This window comes from Macaca fascicularis, chromosome 8 (genome assembly GCF_037993035.2).
Source record: "Macaca fascicularis isolate 582-1 chromosome 8, T2T-MFA8v1.1".
In the NCBI taxonomy this organism is placed as follows: domain Eukaryota; kingdom Metazoa; phylum Chordata; class Mammalia; order Primates; family Cercopithecidae; genus Macaca; species Macaca fascicularis.
Window position 1 is genome coordinate 107,503,143 of NC_088382.1, and position 20,367 is coordinate 107,523,509.

Here is a 20,367-nt window from a genome sequence, read left to right on the forward strand (position 1 = left end):
TCTTTCATCCTTTATAAGAAGATCACAAAATTCCAATAGTAAAAGCAATATAAATTCCTCTGTGGCAGGTAGCGTAGACTCAAGCACAGAAATTCCCACTGCAGGTAATTTCTGCAGTGGAAATGATTTTTTTTTTCTTCAGATACTGTCTCATACTGTCATCCAGGGGAGAGTGGCATGACCACGGCTCACTGCAGCCTCAAACTCCTTGGCTCAAGTGATCCTCCCACCTCAGCCTTTCTGAGTAACTGGGATTACAGACGTGCGCCACGATGCAGACATAGACTTACTAATATCCTTTTTTTTTTTTTTTTTTTTTTTTTTGAGACGGAGTCTTGCTCTGTAGCCCGGGCTAGAGTGCAGTGGCCGGATCTCAGCTCACTGCAAGCTCCGCCTCCCGGGTTTGCACCATTCTCCTGCCTCAGCCTCCTGAGTAGCTGGGACTACAGGTGCCCGCCACCTCGCCCGGCTAGTTTTTTGTATTTTTAGTAGAGACGGGGTTTCACTGTGTTGGCCAGGATGGTCTCGATCTCCTGACCTCGTGATCCGCCCGTCTCGGCCTCCCAAAGTGCTGGGATTACAGGCTTGAGCCACCGCGCCCGGCCACTAATATCCTTGACAGAAGGTAGTTAGTTGAGTATCACAAGGATGAGGCTATCGGCTTCTAATAGCAGAGCACTTTGTGCCAATTTCTAGGTTTAGGAATGAAAGCAGCAGCAATCTGTGTTGCTGAGCGATGCTTCCATAAATAGCAGGTCCATCCTCCACTTCCAAAGTGAAACCTAGTCTGCAGGTAGTTTCACTAACCTAGAAATTGGCACAAAGTGGTCTGCTATTAGAAGCCGATAGCCTCATCCTTGTGACACTCAACTAACTACCTTCTGTCAAGGATATTAATGAGTCTATGGTGGCATGGTGGCGCATGTCTGTAATCCCAGTTACTCAGAGAGGCTGAGGTGGGAGGATCACTTGAGCCAAGGAGTTTGAGGCTGCAGTGAGCCGTGGTCATGCCACTCTCCCCTGGATGACAGTCTGCAGGTAGACAGGCAGTGTTTCAGCCTTGTCAGTATCCAAGAAAACAAATCATATTTGTACTTACTATTGCGTATGCATTAAGGCTCCCCACTTCACTCTATTCTCTCATTCTTTAACATTATTATTATTTTTTTTTTGGTAGAGATGGGGTCTTGCTGTGTTGCCCAAGCCAGGCTCACACTCCTGGGCTCAAGGGATCCTCTTGTCTCAGCTTCTCAAGTAGCTAGGACTATAGCTATGCACCACCGTGACTGCCTATTATCTCTCTTTTTTAAAATCTGAGACAGGGTCTTGCTCTGTTGCTTAGGCTGGAATCTGGAGTACAGTGGTGCAATCACAGCTCACAGCAGCCTTGACCTCCCCAGCTCAAGTGATCCTCCCATCTCAGCCTCCCAAATAGCTGGGACTACAGGCACATGTCACCACATCCAGCTAATTTTTTTTTTTTTGAGACGGAGTCTCGCTCTGTCACCCAGGCTGGAGTGCAGTGGCGCGATCTCCGCTCACTGCAAGCTCCGCCGCCTCCCGGGTTCATGCCATTCTCCTGCCTCAGCCTCCCTAGAAGCTGGGACTACAGGCACCTGCCACCACGCCCGGCTAATTTTTTTGTATTTTTAGTAGAGACAGGGTTTCACCGTGTTTGTCAGGATGGTCTCGATCTCCTGACCTCGTGATCCGCCCGCCTCGGCCTCCCAAAGTGCTGGGATTACAGGCGTGAGCCACCGCGCCCAGCTCCAGCTAATTTTTAAATTTTTTGCGGAGATGGGGTTTCACTGTGTTGCTCAGGCTGGTCTCGAACTCCTGGGCTCAAGTGATCCTCCTGCCTAGGTCTCCCAAAGGGCTGACATGACAGACATGAGCCACTGTGCCAGGCCTTACCTCATCCTTGATAGGAAGCTGCATCAGTCTGATTCCACAAAACTACAAGGTTCTAAAATCCAGGTTAAAGCCAGTAACCCAGTCCCTTCTACAGCATGGCATAGGGCAAGATCTATTAACAAGCAAAAGGCCCAGTCCTTGTCCTCAGGAGCTCGTGATCCAAGTCAAGATCACATAAAAACATTTGAGTACCCTTTGAAATGAGCATTGTTTTCCTGAACAAATTTTCAACTTGCTGTAGTTTTTTCCTGATCACTTTCATCCTGTCTTTCCAAGATGGGATATGTTTATTTAGAAATGATTTCACCTGCGACAGCTGCTTCTCTCTTTTGCTCAGGCCTGTAGCACTGGCAGGATGGGCAAGTGTCGTGGACTTCGTACTGCTAGGAGGCTCTGTAGTCACCGATGAGATCAGAAGTGGCATGATACAGTACAAGAAAGCCCATCTGGGCACAGCCCTGAAGGCCAACCCTTTTGGAGGTACTTTTCATGCAAAAGGAATTGTGCTGGAAAAAGTAGGAGTTGAAGCCAAAAAGCCAAATTCTGCCATTAGGAAGTGTGTCAGGGTCCAGTGGATCAAGGATGGCAAGAAAATCACAGCCTTTGTACTCAATGATGATTGCTTGAACTTTACTGAGGAAAACGATAAAGTTGTGGTTGCTGGATTTGGTCAAAAAGGTCATGCTGTTGGTTATATTTCTGGAGTCCGCTTTTGGGTTGTCAAAATAGCCTGTGTCTTTCTTTTGGCCCTATACAAAGGCAAGAAGGAAAGACCAAGATCATAAATTTTAATGATGAAAACACTGTAGTAATAAATTTTCATATGCCAAAAAAATAAAAAAGAAATTATGCCACCTAGGACAATGGTGCCATCAGTCAGCCTGTCCTCAAAGGAACCCTCTGGACATGGACCCAGCTGTCCATGTAGATGGGGTATCCCAAAGGGAGTACTGCCCTGCCTACAGGGTTCCCCTCCCTGGGCTGGAGTCCAAGCTCATCCACTACCTTGCAACATTCCCTTAACCCTGCAACTCCAGCTCCAACAAATTGGCAGCTGGCCGGATATGAAGATGTTTCCTTTCCTGCCCTTCTGCTTGAGGGAGACGGGGAGGAGCTCCAATAGTTTACATGGGACTCAAACACTGTCTGTCACCTAGGGAAACAGTGCACGTAAGATGACATTGCAATTTTACATGTCTCCTCATGCATTCAGTAGAGCTTTATTTTAGGTTATAGGTCTGTGAGGCAACATGTCTGTTCTTCAGTTTCCTTATACTGTACTCTGGTCCCCTTTGGATTTGACAGTCTCATTTCAATCTGCCCTCTAGGCCAGATAGCTAGGTCTCAAGTAAGAAGGATTCTAAGGCAAAACAAAAAAGTTCTAATGTTTACAAGGGGCAAAGGGATGCTTATGTTTAAAGTCTATATTCGAGGCTGTTCACGAGTGTGAGGCCTGGGTCAAATGACTCCCCCGACCCAAATCCCTACTCCACAATAGACTCTCCGTGGAGACAGAGAACTGAGAGTTGGTCCCAAATATAGCTTAAACAGATACCAATTCCAGTTAACTCGTGAACTCTTAGGAGTTCTCAGATAATACATATCTCATTTTTGTCTGCTTACATGAGTGCCCATGTAAGAACTGAAAATCTGTTTTTTTTTTTTTGGGACAGGGTCTCACTCTGTCACCCAGTCTGGAGTGCAGTGGTGCGATCTCGGCTCATTGCAACTTCTGCCTCCCGTGTTTAAGTGATTCTCCAGCCTCAGGCTCCCGAGTAGCTGAGATTACAGGCGTGTGCCACTACACCCAGCTAATTTTTGTATTATTATTATTATTAATTTTAATTTTTATTTTTTGAGATGGACTCTAGCTTTGTTGCCCAGGCTGGAGTACAGTGGCACAATCTCGGCTCACTGCAACCTCTGCCTCCCAAGTTCAAGCAATTCTCCTGAATAGCTGGGATTACAGGTACCCACTACCACACCCAGCTATCTTTTGTATTTTTAGTAGAGATGGGTTTTCACCATGTTGACCAGGCTGGTCTAGAACTCCTGACCTCAAGTGATCCATTCGCCTCAGCCTCCCAAAGTGCTGGGATTACAGGCGTGAGCCATCGCCCAGTCCCAGAACTAAAAATCTTAACCCCACACTTCTGAATAAGGTTCTCTGTACATCTAGGACATGGCAGGACCTCTAGCAGAAAAGGCAATTTTGGCCTTTTCCTAATCTATAGCCTTAATTATCAACTTGCAATTCATCCTGAAGGTAACCCAGAAATCATTTCATTGTTTGTTCTGACTTTATATTTCAGGACATTGAACTTGCTTTTGCTTCATTTTTTTCTGGCAGACCTGAAGATCATCCCACAAGGTAGAACAACTCATTTGACCTATTTGACTTGGCCCCAAGTGTGCTTTGTACATAGATGAACTATTCTGAAGAATTCCAGTAGAACTCCCTGGGGGGAAAACACCCATTTTAATTGGCATACACCAGAGTCACTGGAATCAGCTACTAAATTACAATTTCCTTACAATTTGGAAGGGTGTGGGGATTGTTATTGTTTTCCTGGTAAATTACTGGATCACACTGGTGTCTTGGAATAAGGCAACACATTTTAAATTTAAGTTTCCATAAACTGTAGCTCAATTTCCCCAGTTCCTAGGGGATTTTCACTGGCCCAGACTCAGGAAGAATTTTCTTCTATGGGATCCAAGACTTCAGAGACCAAACATTTCCTGAAGACTTTCCTCTGCTTTCTGACCTCCACCTACCTCCTCCCAAAGACATAACAAAAAAATGATTTCTGATCAGTGCAGGCAGCCAAGAGTGCCCAGTGGGCCTAAGGTATTGGGTAAAGGGACAGGAATACACAATTCTTTCTTGGTATTAAGGTACCATTGAGTTGCCTGATGGCCCGAGTATGTTAACCCCTTGCTTCATGGCTGGAATTTTAATTACCCCTCCTGGAGCTTTTCCGAGGAATTGATTTTGTACGTGGCATTTATTCACATTTCCGAAACCAACTCTATCATCAAATAGGAGTGACGGTTAATTACAAAACAAAGTTCACCCAAAGCACCAAATTATCAGATTGTGGCACATCCAAAAGTTTTGAAACTAGTTAATGCTGCTGTCTCTGCTGGTAGTTTGTTAAAACCTGAACTGGGTTAGTGGTTTGGGAACAGAATTTTGGTGCTTTATAGGAGATGTCCTGGTCTGTTGTAGAGCCACTCACCCCAGCCTCCAGGAACTGGGGAGCTAGTAGAGTGGGGTGCCTGCCACTTTGACTGTCACTGGCCAATCCTGTCTTCTGCATCCCTCCAAGGCTCCATGGGGACATCTAAGGTGAGGTTCCTCCATTTTGCAAAGTTGAAAATATCTCTGCTCATAATTTCAAAAGTCTTGTCTGAACTAGACTTTCCCTGCTCCCTCGGGGTAGGAATTTTGTCTCCTCTCCATCCTGGCATCTTTACCTCCTCCCCACCCCGGGGCCTGGTCCCCAGCCAGTGGACGCTCTGTTAATATGAACTGGCACTGGTGGGGTGCTCTGGGCACTGGCAAGACAGCTCTTGGCGCTTGTCATCAATTAGCCCAATTCTCACCACTTTTTCTCCATCCCCGTCATCAGTGGGTGCATCCCGCAGATCATGACCCCAAGTTCTAGATATAAGATTCCTGCCATGTCTCCTTTCCCCCGGAAGACCCCTCCCCGAACTCCCACCCGACAGGCCCCTAAAGCTGCCTGTATTCTGAGCCTGGGGCTCCCGACCCCTGGAGTCCGATGCCCGCCTGGGCTCAGGCACGGACAGAGAGGAGCCAGGTGGCAGCAAGCAGGGTGCGCCGCCAGAGTGCCCAGCTCCCGGGGCTGCCCGCAGGGTAGGGCCGCCCTCGCCGCCGCTCCCTCTCCGCGCCTTCCCCATCCCCAAAGAGGACACCCCTCCTTCCGCCCGGCCCGCTCCCCACCCTCGCCGCGGCACCGCCTCCCCAGCCGCCCGCCCTTGCCCAGCGCCTCCCAGGCAGCCAGCGAGCGAGGGGAGCGCTCTGGGATGGGACTTGGAGCAGGCGGCGGCGGCGGCGGAGATAGAGGCAGAGGCTGGGGCTCCGTCCTCGCCTCCCACGAGCGATTCCCGAGGAGAGCAGCGGCCCTCGGCGAGGCTAAGAGGCCGACGAGAAAGACCCGGGTGACTGCGCTCCTGCCTCGCTTCCCAGGCGCCGGCGGCTGCAGGTGAGCGCGGCGCGCTTTCCCCCGGCTCTGCGCGGCCGGGCGGCCCCGAGGTGCAGGCGGACCGACCCACCGACAGACAAACCGAGCTCTGGCTGCCCGACGCGCAGGCGCCCTCCCCAGGCCCGCACTGCGGCCCCCAGCGCCCCGGGGCCCCGGCGCTTTCGACCCCTCCGAGGACAGCGGGAGAGGGAGGGAGGCGCTGCCCGACCCCTCAGCGGGAGAAGTCCCGCCACCCCGGCCGGGAGAGCTGGGCGCGCTCCCTGCGCAGGACAAGCCGCGCCGCAGCCGCCCCGGAGTGCCCCGTGGGGGCGCTGTGGCCCGCAGCGGGGACGCCCAGACCCCGGCCACTGCGACCCGGGGAAAGGGAGACCTGTTGAGTGGGTATGCGGGGTGATTCCTATTCCACGGACAGCCGATGGCTCCCTCTTCTCTCCTTAGAACCTGGTATTTTCATGCCCGTGTCATCTGGATTTTGTTCTTGGGTTCTCTATGGCAGCTAAACCTCCAGCTTCCCCATATTATGGAAGAGGCAGAGAAAGGGGAAGGCATTTTGTGGTAGTTGCTAGAAACCCCAGAACAGTTTGGAGCCGTTTGGGGAGAGGACAGAGAAATGGGGACTGTCCCTGGTAGGGTGTCCAGGACTGGGGACACAGGAAGGTGCTCTCCTCAGGGACACTCGCGCCCACCCTGAACAAACCCAATTGACCAAGTTTCAATTAGTCATAAATCAGGAAGCCATAATGCATCTGCACCAAGCACACTTACAATCGGCCTAAAGGAACGGTCGAGAGCAGAGACTGGGGTCAGCCTGCTTGGGTTTCAACCTCAGCTGTGAAGTTGGGTACCCAACTTGAAGGTAACCAACCACTGTAAGCCTCAGTTTCCTCATCTGTCTAATGAGGATGGTAATACCCACAGAGCTGTGAGGATTAAGTGAGATATGGCGACCGGGCGCGGTGGCTCACGCCTGTCATCCCAGCACTTTGGGAAGCCGGGGCGGGCGGATCACCTGAGGTCGGGAGTTGGAGACCAGCCTGACCAACATAGAGAAACCCCGTCTCTACTAAAAATGCACAATTAGCCAGACGTGGTGGCCCAGCGCCTGCAGTCCCAGCTACTCGGGAGGTTGAGGTGGGAGAATCGCTTGAACCCAGGAGGCGGAGGTTGCGGTGCCATTGCACTCCAGCCTGGGCAACAAGAACTAAACTCCATCTCAAAAAAAAAAAAAAGATGGCCGGGCGCGGTGGCTCACGCCTGTAATCCCTGCACTTTGGGAGGCCGAGGCGGGCGGATCACGAGGTCAGGAGATCGAGACCATCCTGGTTAACACGGTGAAACCCCGTCTCTACTAAAACACAAAAAATTAGCCGGGCGCGGTGGCGGGCGCCTGTAGTCCCAGCTACTCCGGAGGCTGAGGCAGGAGGATGGCGCGAACCCGGGAGGCGGAGCTTGCAGTGAGCCGAGATGGTGCCACTGCACTCCAGCCTGGGCGACAGAGTGAAGACTCCGCCTCAAAAAAAAAAAAAAAAAAAAAAAAAAAAAAAAAAAAAAAAAAAAAAAAAAGATATGGCAAGTAAAGTCTTTAGAACATTTCCAGGAGCATCCTAAGATTAGGTGAGCTCAATTGCTTGTCTTTCCAGAAATAGCAAGGAGCTGCTATGAGCAGTTAATGCACCTCTTCCCCAGTTCAGAAAGAGAGGCTCTCCATGGATACGTGAGGGTAGCAGATAAGCCATGCCTATTCAGCTGGCCATGCAGGAGTCCACACCGGGGCAGTTCTCCCTGCTTGCTTCCAAAGGGACCACCTCATAAAACCATTTCAAAATACCAAGATGGGTTTATGGCCTGGAATGTTTCCTCTCAGTCCCTGAAACTGGGCGCTTAGAATCCTCTGTGGAGAACGAGATGCTTGTGGCTCTTCACCTTGCATTTTCCTATCTGTCCACACTTTTTACTTTTATTTCTGCCAATAGAATTCAATCTCAGGCCCCCAAGTTACCAGGACACTGTCTTCTATAAATCGGGGCTCTGGGGTTCCCTGTTGCCAGAGTGCAGACCCAGGCAACCCAGGGCCACCAAGGCCTGAACTTGCTTGTGGGAGGTGTCAGAGCAGAGTCGGAATCTGAAACACCCTCAAGCAGCTGTCGTGCCCTAAGCTCTTATCAGCGAGTGCCATATGTCTTTGTTTAGCAAAAGGTAAAAGTGTGGCCTGAGATTTAAAGAAAAGGAGAGATGTTTGCTCTTTGAAATAAGAGAGCCATTGGAGGTTCTGGAAAAAAAATTCTACAGTTTATCTAGAAACAGTTCTGACTGGCACCTACGAGAAGGCAAGGCATGAGGTGGGGAGAGGAAAAGGGGGAGTGACAGGCTTAGGCCTCAGGAAAAGCAGGTTGAAGAGGGTGTGATGGGTGTAACACTGGCCTGAGCAAGGTGTTGGGTGTGAGGCTGGACAAGCAGTGGGAGAGGTGAGTGGGGGAGGTTTAAGATCAGTCAAGCTGGCAGAGTGCCTCTAATGCTGTCCCTGGCACTCACTGCCCTCTGGTCTGTAGCACATGCAGGAGCATCCCTTCTAGGGATTCCCTGTCTTCTAGGGAAGCTATGGAGGACTCCCCTGTTTAAAGCATATGGGAAGATAACTCAGGAGGGCCAGGGAAAGAGGGAGGCTGAGAATATACCAAGGGGAGAATGGGGAATGCCATTGCTATTGCTAGTGAATTGTGCCAGGGAGGTCCTTCCAAGGGACCACTTGCCACTTGGAGCTTCAGCCCATGAGGTCATCCTTGAACCTTGCCATGTGGCTCAGCAGACAGCCACCACTGCCTGAAGGGAGCTCAGATGGAATGGCAGGCCTGGGCCGAATTCCAGAGGCCTGGGCTATTGTCAGTAATTGGTGGTAGTGACTATGACAGTGGCTTTGACATGGATGAGATGGGGTTGGGGTACAACCCAAAGGACATTGCTCTTAGCACCCGAAGGACGTGGGTTCCAGTTCCAGTCCCTCATACCTGCAAAGATTTTGGAAAGTTACTTAGACTCTCTGTGCCTGACATCTGTTTCTTCATCTGTAAATGAAGAATAGATTTTTTTGGGAGAATTAAATTAGTTAACATGTGTTCAATGCCTAGCTCAGAATAAATGATCGATATTTGTTAGCTATACTTGCTATTATTGTCTGAGCCTCGGTTATGTCATCTGTCAGATGGACATTATACTACGTCATAGGGTTGTTGTAAGGGTTAAATGAACTAATTAGTGTGAATGTATCCAACAGTGTGCGAAGGGTGTAAAGTACTCAAAGTGAGTCAATTGAAATGGAAAATTTCACAAAATACCTGCATGTAAAACTCAGTGGCTAAGCAGGTGGATCAGCTAACATTTTTGGAAAGTTATTCTAAAAGTACTGTCAGAGAAACCTTTATCTACTTATGGAAAGTGGGGCTCACTGCCCATGGGGATACCCTGTAGTTATTTTATGTTGTTGTATTAGTTGCCTATTGCTGCTATAACAAATTTCACAAACATAGTGGCTTAAAACAACCCAACGTTGTTATCTTGTGGTTTTGAAGTTCAGAACTCTGAAATGGGTTTCATAGAGCTAAAATCAAGGTGTCAGAAGGGCTCTGTGCTTCCTTTTGTAGGCTCTTGGAAACATGTCTTTCATTTTCTGACTTCTAAAAGCTGACTGCATTTCTTGGCTCCTGGTTCCTTCTTCTATCCTCAAAGCCAGCAACAGCATCTTCCAACCCTTCTCTCCATCCTGACTCTCATGTCTCCCTCTTACAAAACCACACCTAGAAAATCTGAGCTAATCAAGACAGAGTCTCGCCCTGTTGCCCAGGCTAGAGTGCAGTGGTGTGATCTTGGGTCACTGCAGCCTCCGCCTCCCAGGTTCAAGTATTCTCCTGCTTCAGCCTCCCAAATAGATGGGATTACAGCCATGAGCTACCATGCCCGGCTAATTTTTTTGTATTTTTAGTAGAGACAGGATTTCACCATGTTGGCAAGTCTGGTTTCGAACTCCTAACCTTAGGTGATCTGCCCACTTTGGCCTCCCAAAGTCCTGAGATTACAAGCGTGAGCCACCACACCCGGCCCAAAGTCCCTTTTGCCATGTAAGGCAACAGTCACAGATTCTGGGGATTAGGCCATAGACATCTTTGACATATTATTCTGTCTGCCAGAAATATTAGAATATTAGATTGGGCATGATGGTAAGAAAAACTATTTAGAAAAAAGAAAGAAATATTAGAGTATTAGAGAAAATGATCTAAATCAAAGAGTTTTAGCTTACTGCTGTTTAGGGCTTCTCCCTGTACCCTCCCAGTTAAGTGAGTTTGTTTTCACATCTCTTTTTTTTTTCTTTCTTTCTTTTTTCCCCAAGACAGAGTTTCTCTGTGTTGCTCAGGCTGGAGAGCAGTGGCACAATCTCTGCTCACTGCAATCTCTGCCTCCCAGGCTCAAGTGATCCTCCTGCCTCAGCCTCCCAAGTTGCAACACCACGTCTGGCTAATTTTTGTATGTTTAGTAGAGACAGGGTTTCACCACGTTGGCCAGACTGGTCTCAAACTCCTGACCTCATGATCCACCTGATGCAGCCTCCCAAAGTGCTGAGATTGCAGGTATGAGCCATCACGCCTGGCTGTTTTCACATGTCTTAAAGACCAAAAGCTCAAGACCAGAGGGGTCAAAGCTGTGGATCAAATCTCCATTTGTCAGCCCAGAGCTTCTTGAAACTCAGTTCAGAAGTGGCTCCTTCCTGTCCTTTTTGGGCTTTCTCCCTCCCCTTAAGTAACCCTCAAATTTGTTTCTTTTTTTGATTTTTTTTTTTTAACTTTTAAAAATAGACACAGGGTCTCGCCATGTTGTCCAGGCTGGTCTTGAACTCCTGAGCTCAAGTGATCTTCTTGCCTCAGTCTCTCAAAGTGCTGAGATTACAGGCGTGAGCCACCACACCTGGCCAGTAACCCTCAACTTTGGCCCTTAGAACAGTCTCTGTTTCTCCATCAACAGCATTTGCCGACTTTTCTAGCTGCTTCTCCTCCTCCATTTCTAACGAAATAGAAAAAATGCCCCCACGTCCAGAGCAAGATCTCTGTGAAGCAAATCACTCTAGTGACGTTTGACCTCCCTGAAATTCCCAGACGGTGTCTGTACTAGTTTCCTATTGCTGCTGTAACAAGTTAGCACAAACTTAGTGACCTAAAACACAGATTTATTATCTTACAGTTCTGGAGGCCACAATTCTATAATGGTTCTCATGGGGCTAGAAATCCAGGTGTCAGCAGGGAGAATTTGTTCCCCTGCCTTTTCCAACTTCCAGAGGCTGCACACATTGCTTAGTTTGCTTCCATCTTCAGAGCCAGCAATGTCAGGCTGCATCCTTCTCTCACTGCCACCCCTCAGATCTCTCTTCTGCCTTCTTTTTCTTATACTTTTTTTTTTTTTTGAGACAAGGTTTTGCTCTGTTGCCCAGGCTGTCGTGCAGTGGTGCAGTCGCGGCTCAATGAAGCCTCAGTCTCCTGGGTTTCAGTGACCCTCTCACTTAGGCTCCCAAGTAGCTGGGACTACAGGGATGTGCCACCATGTCTGGCTAGATTTTTTTTTTTAATTTTCATTTTTTGTAGAGATAGGGTCTCTCTATCTTGCCCAGGCTGATCTTCAACTCCTGGGCTCAAGCAATCCTCCTGCCTTGATTTCCCAAAGTGCTGGGATTATAGACATGAGCCATCATGCTCTGACCTCTTCTACTTTTTTTTTGAAACGGAGTCTTGCTCTGTTGCCCAGGCTGGAGTGCAGTGGTACGATCTCGGCTCACTGCAACCTCTGCCTCCTGGGTTCAAGTGATTCTCCTGCCTCAGCCTCCTGAGTAGCTGGGATTACAGGCGCGAGCCACCCTGCCTGGCTAATTTTTGTATTTTTAGAAGAGATGGGGTTTCACCATGTTAATCAGGCTGGTCTCAAACTTTTGACCTTGTGATCTGCCCACCTTGGCCTCCCAAAGTGCTAGCATTACAGGCTTAAGCCACTGCGCCTGGCCTACAAACTTCTTATAGAAGTATACATACAAAAAAGTACACTAATCAAGGATGCAGCTGGATTAATTTTCATGCCATAAACCCATGTGTAACCAGCATTGTGATCAATAGAACATTGCCAGCACCCAGAATCCCCCCTCAGGCTCTTTCTGTGCACTAACAAACCAAGTATAACCAAAATCCCGATTCCTATGATTGTAGATACATTTTATCCATTTTTGAATGTTATTTTGTTCAATATTATATTTGTAAATTTCTCATGTTATCATACGCCATAATTAATTATTTTTTATTGCTGTGTAATATCCCATTGTATCGCCACACCACAGTTGTTCTGTGCTATTGTACAGGGCTATTGAGATTGTTTCCATTCACACTTCTCCTTTTTTTTTTTTTTTTTTGAGATAAGGTCTCTCTCTGTCACCCAGACTGAAGCACAGTGGTGTGATCATAGTTTGCTGCAGCCTTAACCTCCTGGGGCCCAAGCAATCCTCCCACCTCAGCCTCCTGAGTAGCTGGGACTATAAGTGTGTACCACCATGCTCAGCTAATTAAAAAAATTTTTTTTTTCTGGGTCGGGTGCGGTGGCTGATGCCTGTAATCCCAGCACTTTGGGAGGCCGAGGCAGGCAGATCATCTGAGGTTGGGAGTTCGAGACCAGCCTGACCAACATGGAGAAACCCCATCTCTACTAAATATACAATATTAGCCGGGTGTGGTGGCGCATGCCTGTAATCCCAGCTACTCTGGAGGCTGAGGCAGGAGAATCGCTTGAACCTGGAAGGTGGAGGTTGCGGTGAGCTGAGATCACGCCATTGCACTCCAGCCTGAGCAATAAGAGCGAAACTGAGTCTCAAAAAAAAATTTTTTTTTTTATAGAGACGAAGTGTCACTTTATTGCCTAGACTGCTCTCAAATTCCTGGGTTCAAGTGATCCTCCCACCTCAGCCTCCCAAAGTGCTGGGATTGTAGGCATGAGCTTCTGCTCCTGGCCTACACTTCATTTTGAAAGGGAGTGATTACCTACCCATATCTCAATTGTCATAAATGCAATTCAACCTGCAGAAATTCAGGAAGGGAAGATTGTATTTAGCACTGGTGCAAATGTGTTCATTAGGAGAGACTTAAAAACGGTCTACTGGTTAGGATTATGTTCAGCTGCAAGTTACAGAAAAAATGAAATGACAGTGGGTTAAAGAAAGCAGTTTATTTCTGTGTTGTGTTCAAGAAGTCTGGAGACAGTGAGTGTCCAAACTGTGTGTGTGGGGTGAGGCCCCATGACCTGTGCCTGGTTGCTTTTAGCATGCATAGCTTCCATTTCCATGCAGTCTCACCCAGGATTTCGGGATGACTGCTGAGTACTAAACCAAAAAATAAAAAAATAAAAAAACTAAAAAAACTTGATGTTAGAGAGGCAGATAAGGCATTTGAAAACATTGTTTTATGGGAAAAAAAAGTTTTATGGAACATTTATAAAATGAAAAGAGCAATTTTTCTAAATTAACATGTTATTTTATAACTTAAAATGTTTTAAATGTGTTTTTTGACTAAATTGATACATTATTATAAGTAGATACTTGATATTTCATCTGTATCCTTTAAAATATTCAAGTTGACCAAGAAATTGTATGTGGGGTCTTCCAATCAGGAAAAATAGGAGCCAGGCACAGTGCCTCACACCTGTAATCCCACCACTTGGGAGGCCAAAGCTGGAGGATCATTGAGCCCAGGAGCTCGCCACCAGCTGGACAACATGGCAAAACCTCATCTCTACAAAATATACAAAATTGTGGTGGTACTGGTGTAGTCTCAGTTACTGGGGAGGCTGAGGCAGGAGGATCGCTTAAGCCTGGTAGGTCAAGGCTACAATGAGCCATTATTGTGCAACTGCACTCCAACCTGGGCATGCAAGATTGTCTCAAAAAGAAAAAAAAAAAAAAAGAAGTCCGGGCATGGTGGCTCATGCCTGTAATCCCAAAACTTTGGGAGAGCAAGGCGGGTGGATCACCTGAGGTCAGGAGTTCAAGACCAACCTGGCCAACATGGTGAAACCCCATCTTTACTAAAAATACAAAAAATTAGCTGGGTGTGGTGGCGGTTGCCTGTAATTCCAGCTACTCAGGAGGTTGAGGCAGGAGAATCACTTGAATCCAGGAGATGGAGGTTGCAGTGGGCCGAGATCACGCCACTGCACTCTAGCCTGGGCAACAAGAGCGAAACTCCATTTCAAAAAAAAAAAAAGAAGAAGAAGAAGGAAGACATTATCCTCCTGTTACAGTCCCCTACATTCAGGCAAACATAGTATGGAGAGGAAGACATGGGCTTGACTTCGGTACTTTTTGGATGCAGAACCAGGGCCATTTTGCTCAACTAATATTTTGTTAATTAATGAAAGATCAATACATATGTTTGTTCAAATTAATAATTTTTTAAAAAAATTATTCATACAATTTGGTACCTAGCACAAGGAGCAAACAGAGGTGACAAGGTGTGTGCTGCAGCAGACAACAAACCCATTGTCAGGGGTCTATGAAGCAATCAGTTCTCATTAGAAAAATGAGAGAATATTTTACAGCATGAGTGACATGTGAGCTGAGGCTTGAGGACTGAATGCAATTTCAAAGAATGTAGAATGTAGACATTTCAGGGCAAGGGACGGCATGGATGGAGGTGCCCTGCCATGACAAGAGTCTGAGTTCTTCAAGCCCTAATGGGGAGGCTGGGGTGGATGTGGGGGGCCGTTATGGTCTGAGAGGTGGGCAGTGGTCAGTCAAGGAGGGCCTTGAATGTTAACATTGCACAGTGAGGCCACAGGCCGATTCAAAACAACAAGAGAAGGGCCAGTAGGTGAGGGACCCAAGGCACAGAGGGCAGTTCTGAGGCTCCTGGGAGTCTGATTGAGAAAGGGTGAGGGTAGAACGTTCGCTGCAGCAGTGGGAACCATCAGGAGGCCTGGACAGGGGAGCCGTACAGAGGCGGGAACACCAGAATTTATCCATTCACAAATGTGTTGAGGATGCAGAGGACACGTGGAGGCTGGCTCCAAGTTTCTGGTCTGGATGGCTGGGCGGATGTGGTTAGCAAGACCATGAAAGGATTTGAGGAAAAGATGACTTTGTGTCTGGACAGGCTGAATTGGCAAGCAGGCCTGCACCACTGGGTGGAAGTTACAGACAGCATCAGGTCAACATCGTGGAGAACCGAGGTCTGACATTTAGAGCTGCCTGAAGATCGTGGATGGCCTTGAGTCCTAACCAGATGTCTCCCCGTTTGCCAGGGATTCCAGGATTAGGCAGAAGACAGGAAGGTACACCTGAGATTCACGCAGCTCCAGTATTGTATGGTTCTCTGTGAATGCACAGAACAGTTGGTGTGCATACCTGGTATGCTGACAGAGAGATCTGGGGCAAAACTATTGAGCCTGATGTCTAAGAATTTATCATTAGAAAAATCTTTCTTTCTTTTTTTTTTTTTTGAGACCGAGTCTCACATTGTCACCCAGGCTGGAGCGCAGTGGTGCCATCTCAGCTCACTGCAACCTCCACCTCCTGCATTCAAATGATTCTCCTGCCTCAGACTCCCAAGTAGCTGGAATTACAGGTGTGCACCATCATGCCCGGGTAATTTTTATATTTTTAGTAGAGATGGTGGAACAGGAATTAAAAGAAATTAAAGAATGTGTAAGCAGAAACTCAGTTGTATATAAGAAAACGCAATTCCCCCTGAGAAAGAGAAAGAGCCGGAGTCCTTTAAAAATTAACTGCCTGTTTTTCTGTGGCGAGTGAGCCTTATCTCTCCTCCTTTCCCAGGCGTTGTGAAGACCCTGTTTCTCTAGCTGTGCAACTGCAAGGTCACTAGACAGATAAACTCAAATCGTAAAACGTGTTTTTCCTTGGAAAGTAAGAAATGATGTAATGCATGTGTCTCAATTAATTGAACAATTATCTTTGTTTCTTGCTTCTGTAATATGCTTCCCCCTGAACAGATCTCCCCCCACCCCACGAAATGCTTAAAAAGTAACTTAACTCTTTGTTCACGGCTCAGTCCTTTGGATGTTAATCTGACTGGGCCAGTGCACTTAAATAATAAATATCCTCCTCAACCCCATCGGTCTCTCTGATTCCTTAAAAAATCCCGCTACAATGGGATTTCACCACGTTGTCCAGGCTGGTCTCGAACTCCTGGCCTCAAGTGATCCATCCTCCTTGGCCTCCCAAAGTGCTGGGATTATAGGCGTGAACCACCACACCTGGCCTGAAAATCTTATTCTTAACAAGTAGACTGACTGCCTGAGAGGGGCCAGGGTACAGTCTTGTCTCTGCCAGGTAACGAGCTCTGAGGCCTTGGAGCGGTCTTTCCACCTGTAATCTTAGTGTTCCATCCGTCAAGTTTGGAACTCATCCACCTCACAGAATGACTGTGGAGATCAAATGAGAGGATACTGTGCAAAATGCCCAGTTCACTGGCCAGCCCATCCAGACACTTAATAAATATTAGTGTCCTGTCCCCTTTCTCTTTTTGTCTGGAGGTGGGGTTGCCACTGGAGAGGGGATCTTGCCACCTTCTTCAGGATAGCAGGATCTTGCCAATGGTCTGGTTTAGATGAAGAAACTTGGCTCCCAGGCCATGCCTCTTATTTTATGGATGACTAGTTAAAGCCCAGAGAGCTGTTACCTAGGTGAGGTCACGCAGGTGTGTAGAACCAGGCCTCTCGTCTCAAGGACCGCAGCATACAGTTCCGGCTCTGGAGGGAATTCTACTCGCCTGTCGATTTACTTGCAACAGTGATGCTTAGAAGAACCCGTAGCTAAGACAGAATAATCTCCTTCTCTCTCTCTTCCCCCACCCCCTTGGTAAAATTAAATGAAAAGACTCATTGTCCCATGGAGAAGAGAAAAATTGCTAAAACAAAAGTCAAAGCCGTTGTATTATTTTAAAATATTCTTTCCATGTTCCCAAATGCTTCATGGAATCTGTTCAGATTGAATTAACCTCTATTTCTCAGCACAGCAATTCTTCTCAGATGCCCATATATGAAAGGAACTGTTCTCAAACACCATTCCATTTTCCAGTTAGAAATGGGTCCTGATATTCAAATGCTGACAGCTGTAAATGCCAAACTGAGAAACAATCATTGAGATGGATACATGCACTGACTTATTTTTTATTTTTTTTGTTTCACTGCCATTGCAGTTTTTAGGAAAAAATCTATCTTGTCTGGTATTGATATTGCCACACTGATTTTATTTTGGCATCTATATAGTATCCTTTTCCCATTCCTTTATTATTTATCTTTTTTTTTTTTTTTTTTTGAGACAGAGTCTCACTCTGTTGTCCAGGCTGGAGTGCAATGGTGTGATCTTGGGCTCACTGCAAGCTCCGTTTCCCAGGTTCAAGCAATTCTCCTGCCTCAGCCTCCTGAGTAGCTGGGATTACAGGCATGTGCCACCATGCCTGGCTAATGTTTTTGTATTTTTAGTAGAGACCGGGTTTCACAATGTTGGCCAGGCTGGTCTCAAACTTCTGACTTCAGGTGATCTGCCCGCCTCGGCTTCCCGAAGTGCTGGGATTACAGGTGTGAGCCGCCATGCCTGACCCTTATTATTTATCTTTTTTACAAGCCCACAGCTAACATCATAATTCCTTTTTTAAATTTCTTATGTTTAATTTACTTTATTTAAAAATATTTTATATTAAAAATATTTCTACTTAAAGTAACTTTAGAAAATTTCATGTTAGTTTTCAAGTCACTGTAAGATTTTCTTTCTATTTTTCTTTTTTTTTGAGGCAGGGTCTTGCTCTGTCACCCAGGCTGGAGTGCAGTGGTGGTGATCATGGCTCACTGCAGCTTCGACCTCCTGGGCTCAAGTGATTCTCCCACCTCAGCCCCGCCCCCCGGTAGCTGTTCTAAGTTTTCTTCCTTTGTGCCACCATGCCTGGCTAATTTTTGTATGTTTTGTAGCAATGGGATTTTGCCATGTTGCCCAGGCTGGTCTCTAACTCCTGGGCTCAAGCGATCTGCTCACCTTGACTTACCAAAGTTCTGGGATTCCAAGTATGCACCACGGTGCCGAACCGAGGTTCCAGTTTCTTCACATCCTCACCAACACTTGGTTATGTCAGTCTTTTAAAAATTGTTTTTTAATTTTTTCATATTCTCAGGTCATATTATACTCTTTTCAATTCCAGCTTATATTATGCTCTTTTCAATTTTATCTATTCTAGTAGATTTGTTGTGGCATCTTATTGTGCTTTTAATTTGTATTTTTCTAATGACTAACGCTGTTGAACATGTTTTCATATGTTTATTTTTCATCCATGTATCTTCTTTGGTGATGTGACTATTCAAATCTTTTGCACATTCTGAAGTGGGTTGTTTATCCTCTTCTAATTGAGTGATAAGAGTTTATATAGTCCCAGCCAGGCACTGTGGCTCACGCCTGTAATCCTAGCACTCTGGGAGGCCATGGCGGGCAGATCACCCGACATCAGGAGTTCGAGACTGGCCTGGCCAATATAGTGAAACCCCATCTCTACTAAAAATACAAAAATTAGCCAGGTGTGGTGGGACATACCTGTAGTCCCAGCTACTTGGGAGGCTGAGGCAGGAGAATCACCTGAACCCAGGTGGCAGAGGTTGCAGTGAGCCAAGATCGTGCCATTGCACTCCAGCCTGGGTGACAGAGTGACACTCTGTCTCAGAAAAAAAAAAAGAATTTATATAGTCTGGATAGAAATAATCGATCAGAAACATATTTTACAAACATTTTCTACTAGTCTGTGACTTGTCATGCCATTGCATTTTGTTTGTTTGTTTTGAGACAGAGTCTCATTCTGTTGCCCAGGCTGGAATACAGTGGTGTAATTATGGCTCACTGTACCCTCGACCTTTCGGGCTCAAGCAATCCTCCAGTCTCAGCCTCCCAAGTAGCTGGGACTGCAGGTGCGTGCCACCCTCCCCAGCTAATTTTTTTTTTTTTTTTTTTTTGAGACGGGGTCTCACTCTGTCCCCAGGCTGGAGTGCAGTGACACAATCGCGGCTCACTGCAAGCTCCGCCTCCCGGGTTCACGCCATTCTCCTGCCTCAGGCTCCCGAGTAGCTGGGACTACAGGCGCCCGCCACCACTCCTGGCTAATTTTTTTGTATTTTTAGTAGAGACGAGGTTTCACCGTGTTAGCCAGGATGGTCTCCATCTCCTGACCTCGCACCTTGGCCTCCCAAAGTGCTGGGATTGAGCCAGCATGAGACACCACGCCCAGCCTAATTTTTGTATTTTTTGTAGAGACAAGGTTTTGCCATGTTGCCTTGCCTTAGCCTCCCAAAGTGCTGGGATTACAGGAGTGAGCCACTGCACCCGGCCTTTTGCCATTGCATTTTGATAAAAAGAAAGTTTTAAATATTTTTAGATACTAATGTGTATTTAACAGTTATGGATTTGTATGTTATTATTAGGATAATATACATAAGTAAGCATAAAATCTGTCTAATATTAAGCTTAAGTGGCTTAATATGACAAAATTAGAAGTGTATGCTTTCTTTTTCTTTTCTTTCTTTTTTTTTTTTTTTTTTTTTTGAGATGGAGTTTTGCTTTTGCTCTTATTGCCCAGGCTGGAGTGCAATGGCATGATCTTGGCTCATTGCAGCCTTCACCTTCCAGGTTTAATCGATTCTCCTGCCTCAGCCTCCCATGTAGCTGGGATTACAGGCATGCACCACCATGCCCAGCTAATTTTGTATTTTTAGTAGAGACGGGGTTTTTCCATGTTGATCAGGCTGGTCTCGAACTTCTGACCTCAGGTGATCCACCCACCTTAGCCTCCAAAGTGCTGGGATTACAGGTGTGAGCCGCCGCACCCGGTCAACAGTGTATACTATTGATTGGTTTGATTACAGAATAATACCAATAATAATAATAACAGCAACAACAGGCCAAGTGTGGTGGCTCATGCCTGTAATCCTAGCACTTTGGGAGGCTGAGGTGAGTGAGGAGTTCAAGACCAGCCTGGGCAACATGATGAAACCCCACATCTACTAAAATACAAAGAATTAGCTGGGCATGGTGTGGCGCACCTGTAGTCCCAGCTACTGGGGAGGCTGAGGCATGAGAATTTCTTGAACCCGGGAGGCGGAGGTTGCCATGAGCCAAGATCACACCACTGCACTTCAGCCTGGGCGACAGCGAGACTCT

At 46.9% G+C, this 20,367-nt stretch overlaps 2 protein-coding genes across 9 annotated transcripts in view; both read left to right on the plus strand.

The window, feature by feature from the left end:
- The first annotated feature begins 2,269 nt into the window (after positions 1 to 2,269).
- Positions 2,270 to 2,760, plus strand: LOC102124527 (small ribosomal subunit protein uS12-like). The gene is given in 2 exon segments (XM_045398537.2): positions 2,270 to 2,340; positions 2,342 to 2,760. Coding segments are annotated over 2 exon segments (429 nt in total). The 3' UTR covers positions 2,700 to 2,760.
- Positions 2,761 to 5,943: 3,183 nt separating this feature from the next.
- MATN2 (matrilin 2) overlaps positions 5,944 to 20,367 on the plus strand; it is a 168,735-nt gene continuing 154,311 nt past the window's right edge. For all 8 annotated transcript variants that reach the window (XM_005563764.5, XM_005563765.5, XM_065519467.2 and 5 more), the window contains exon 1: positions 5,944 to 6,143. The gene's annotated coding sequence lies outside the window, so the exon portion shown is untranslated. The remainder of the gene's footprint in view (positions 6,144 to 20,367) is intronic.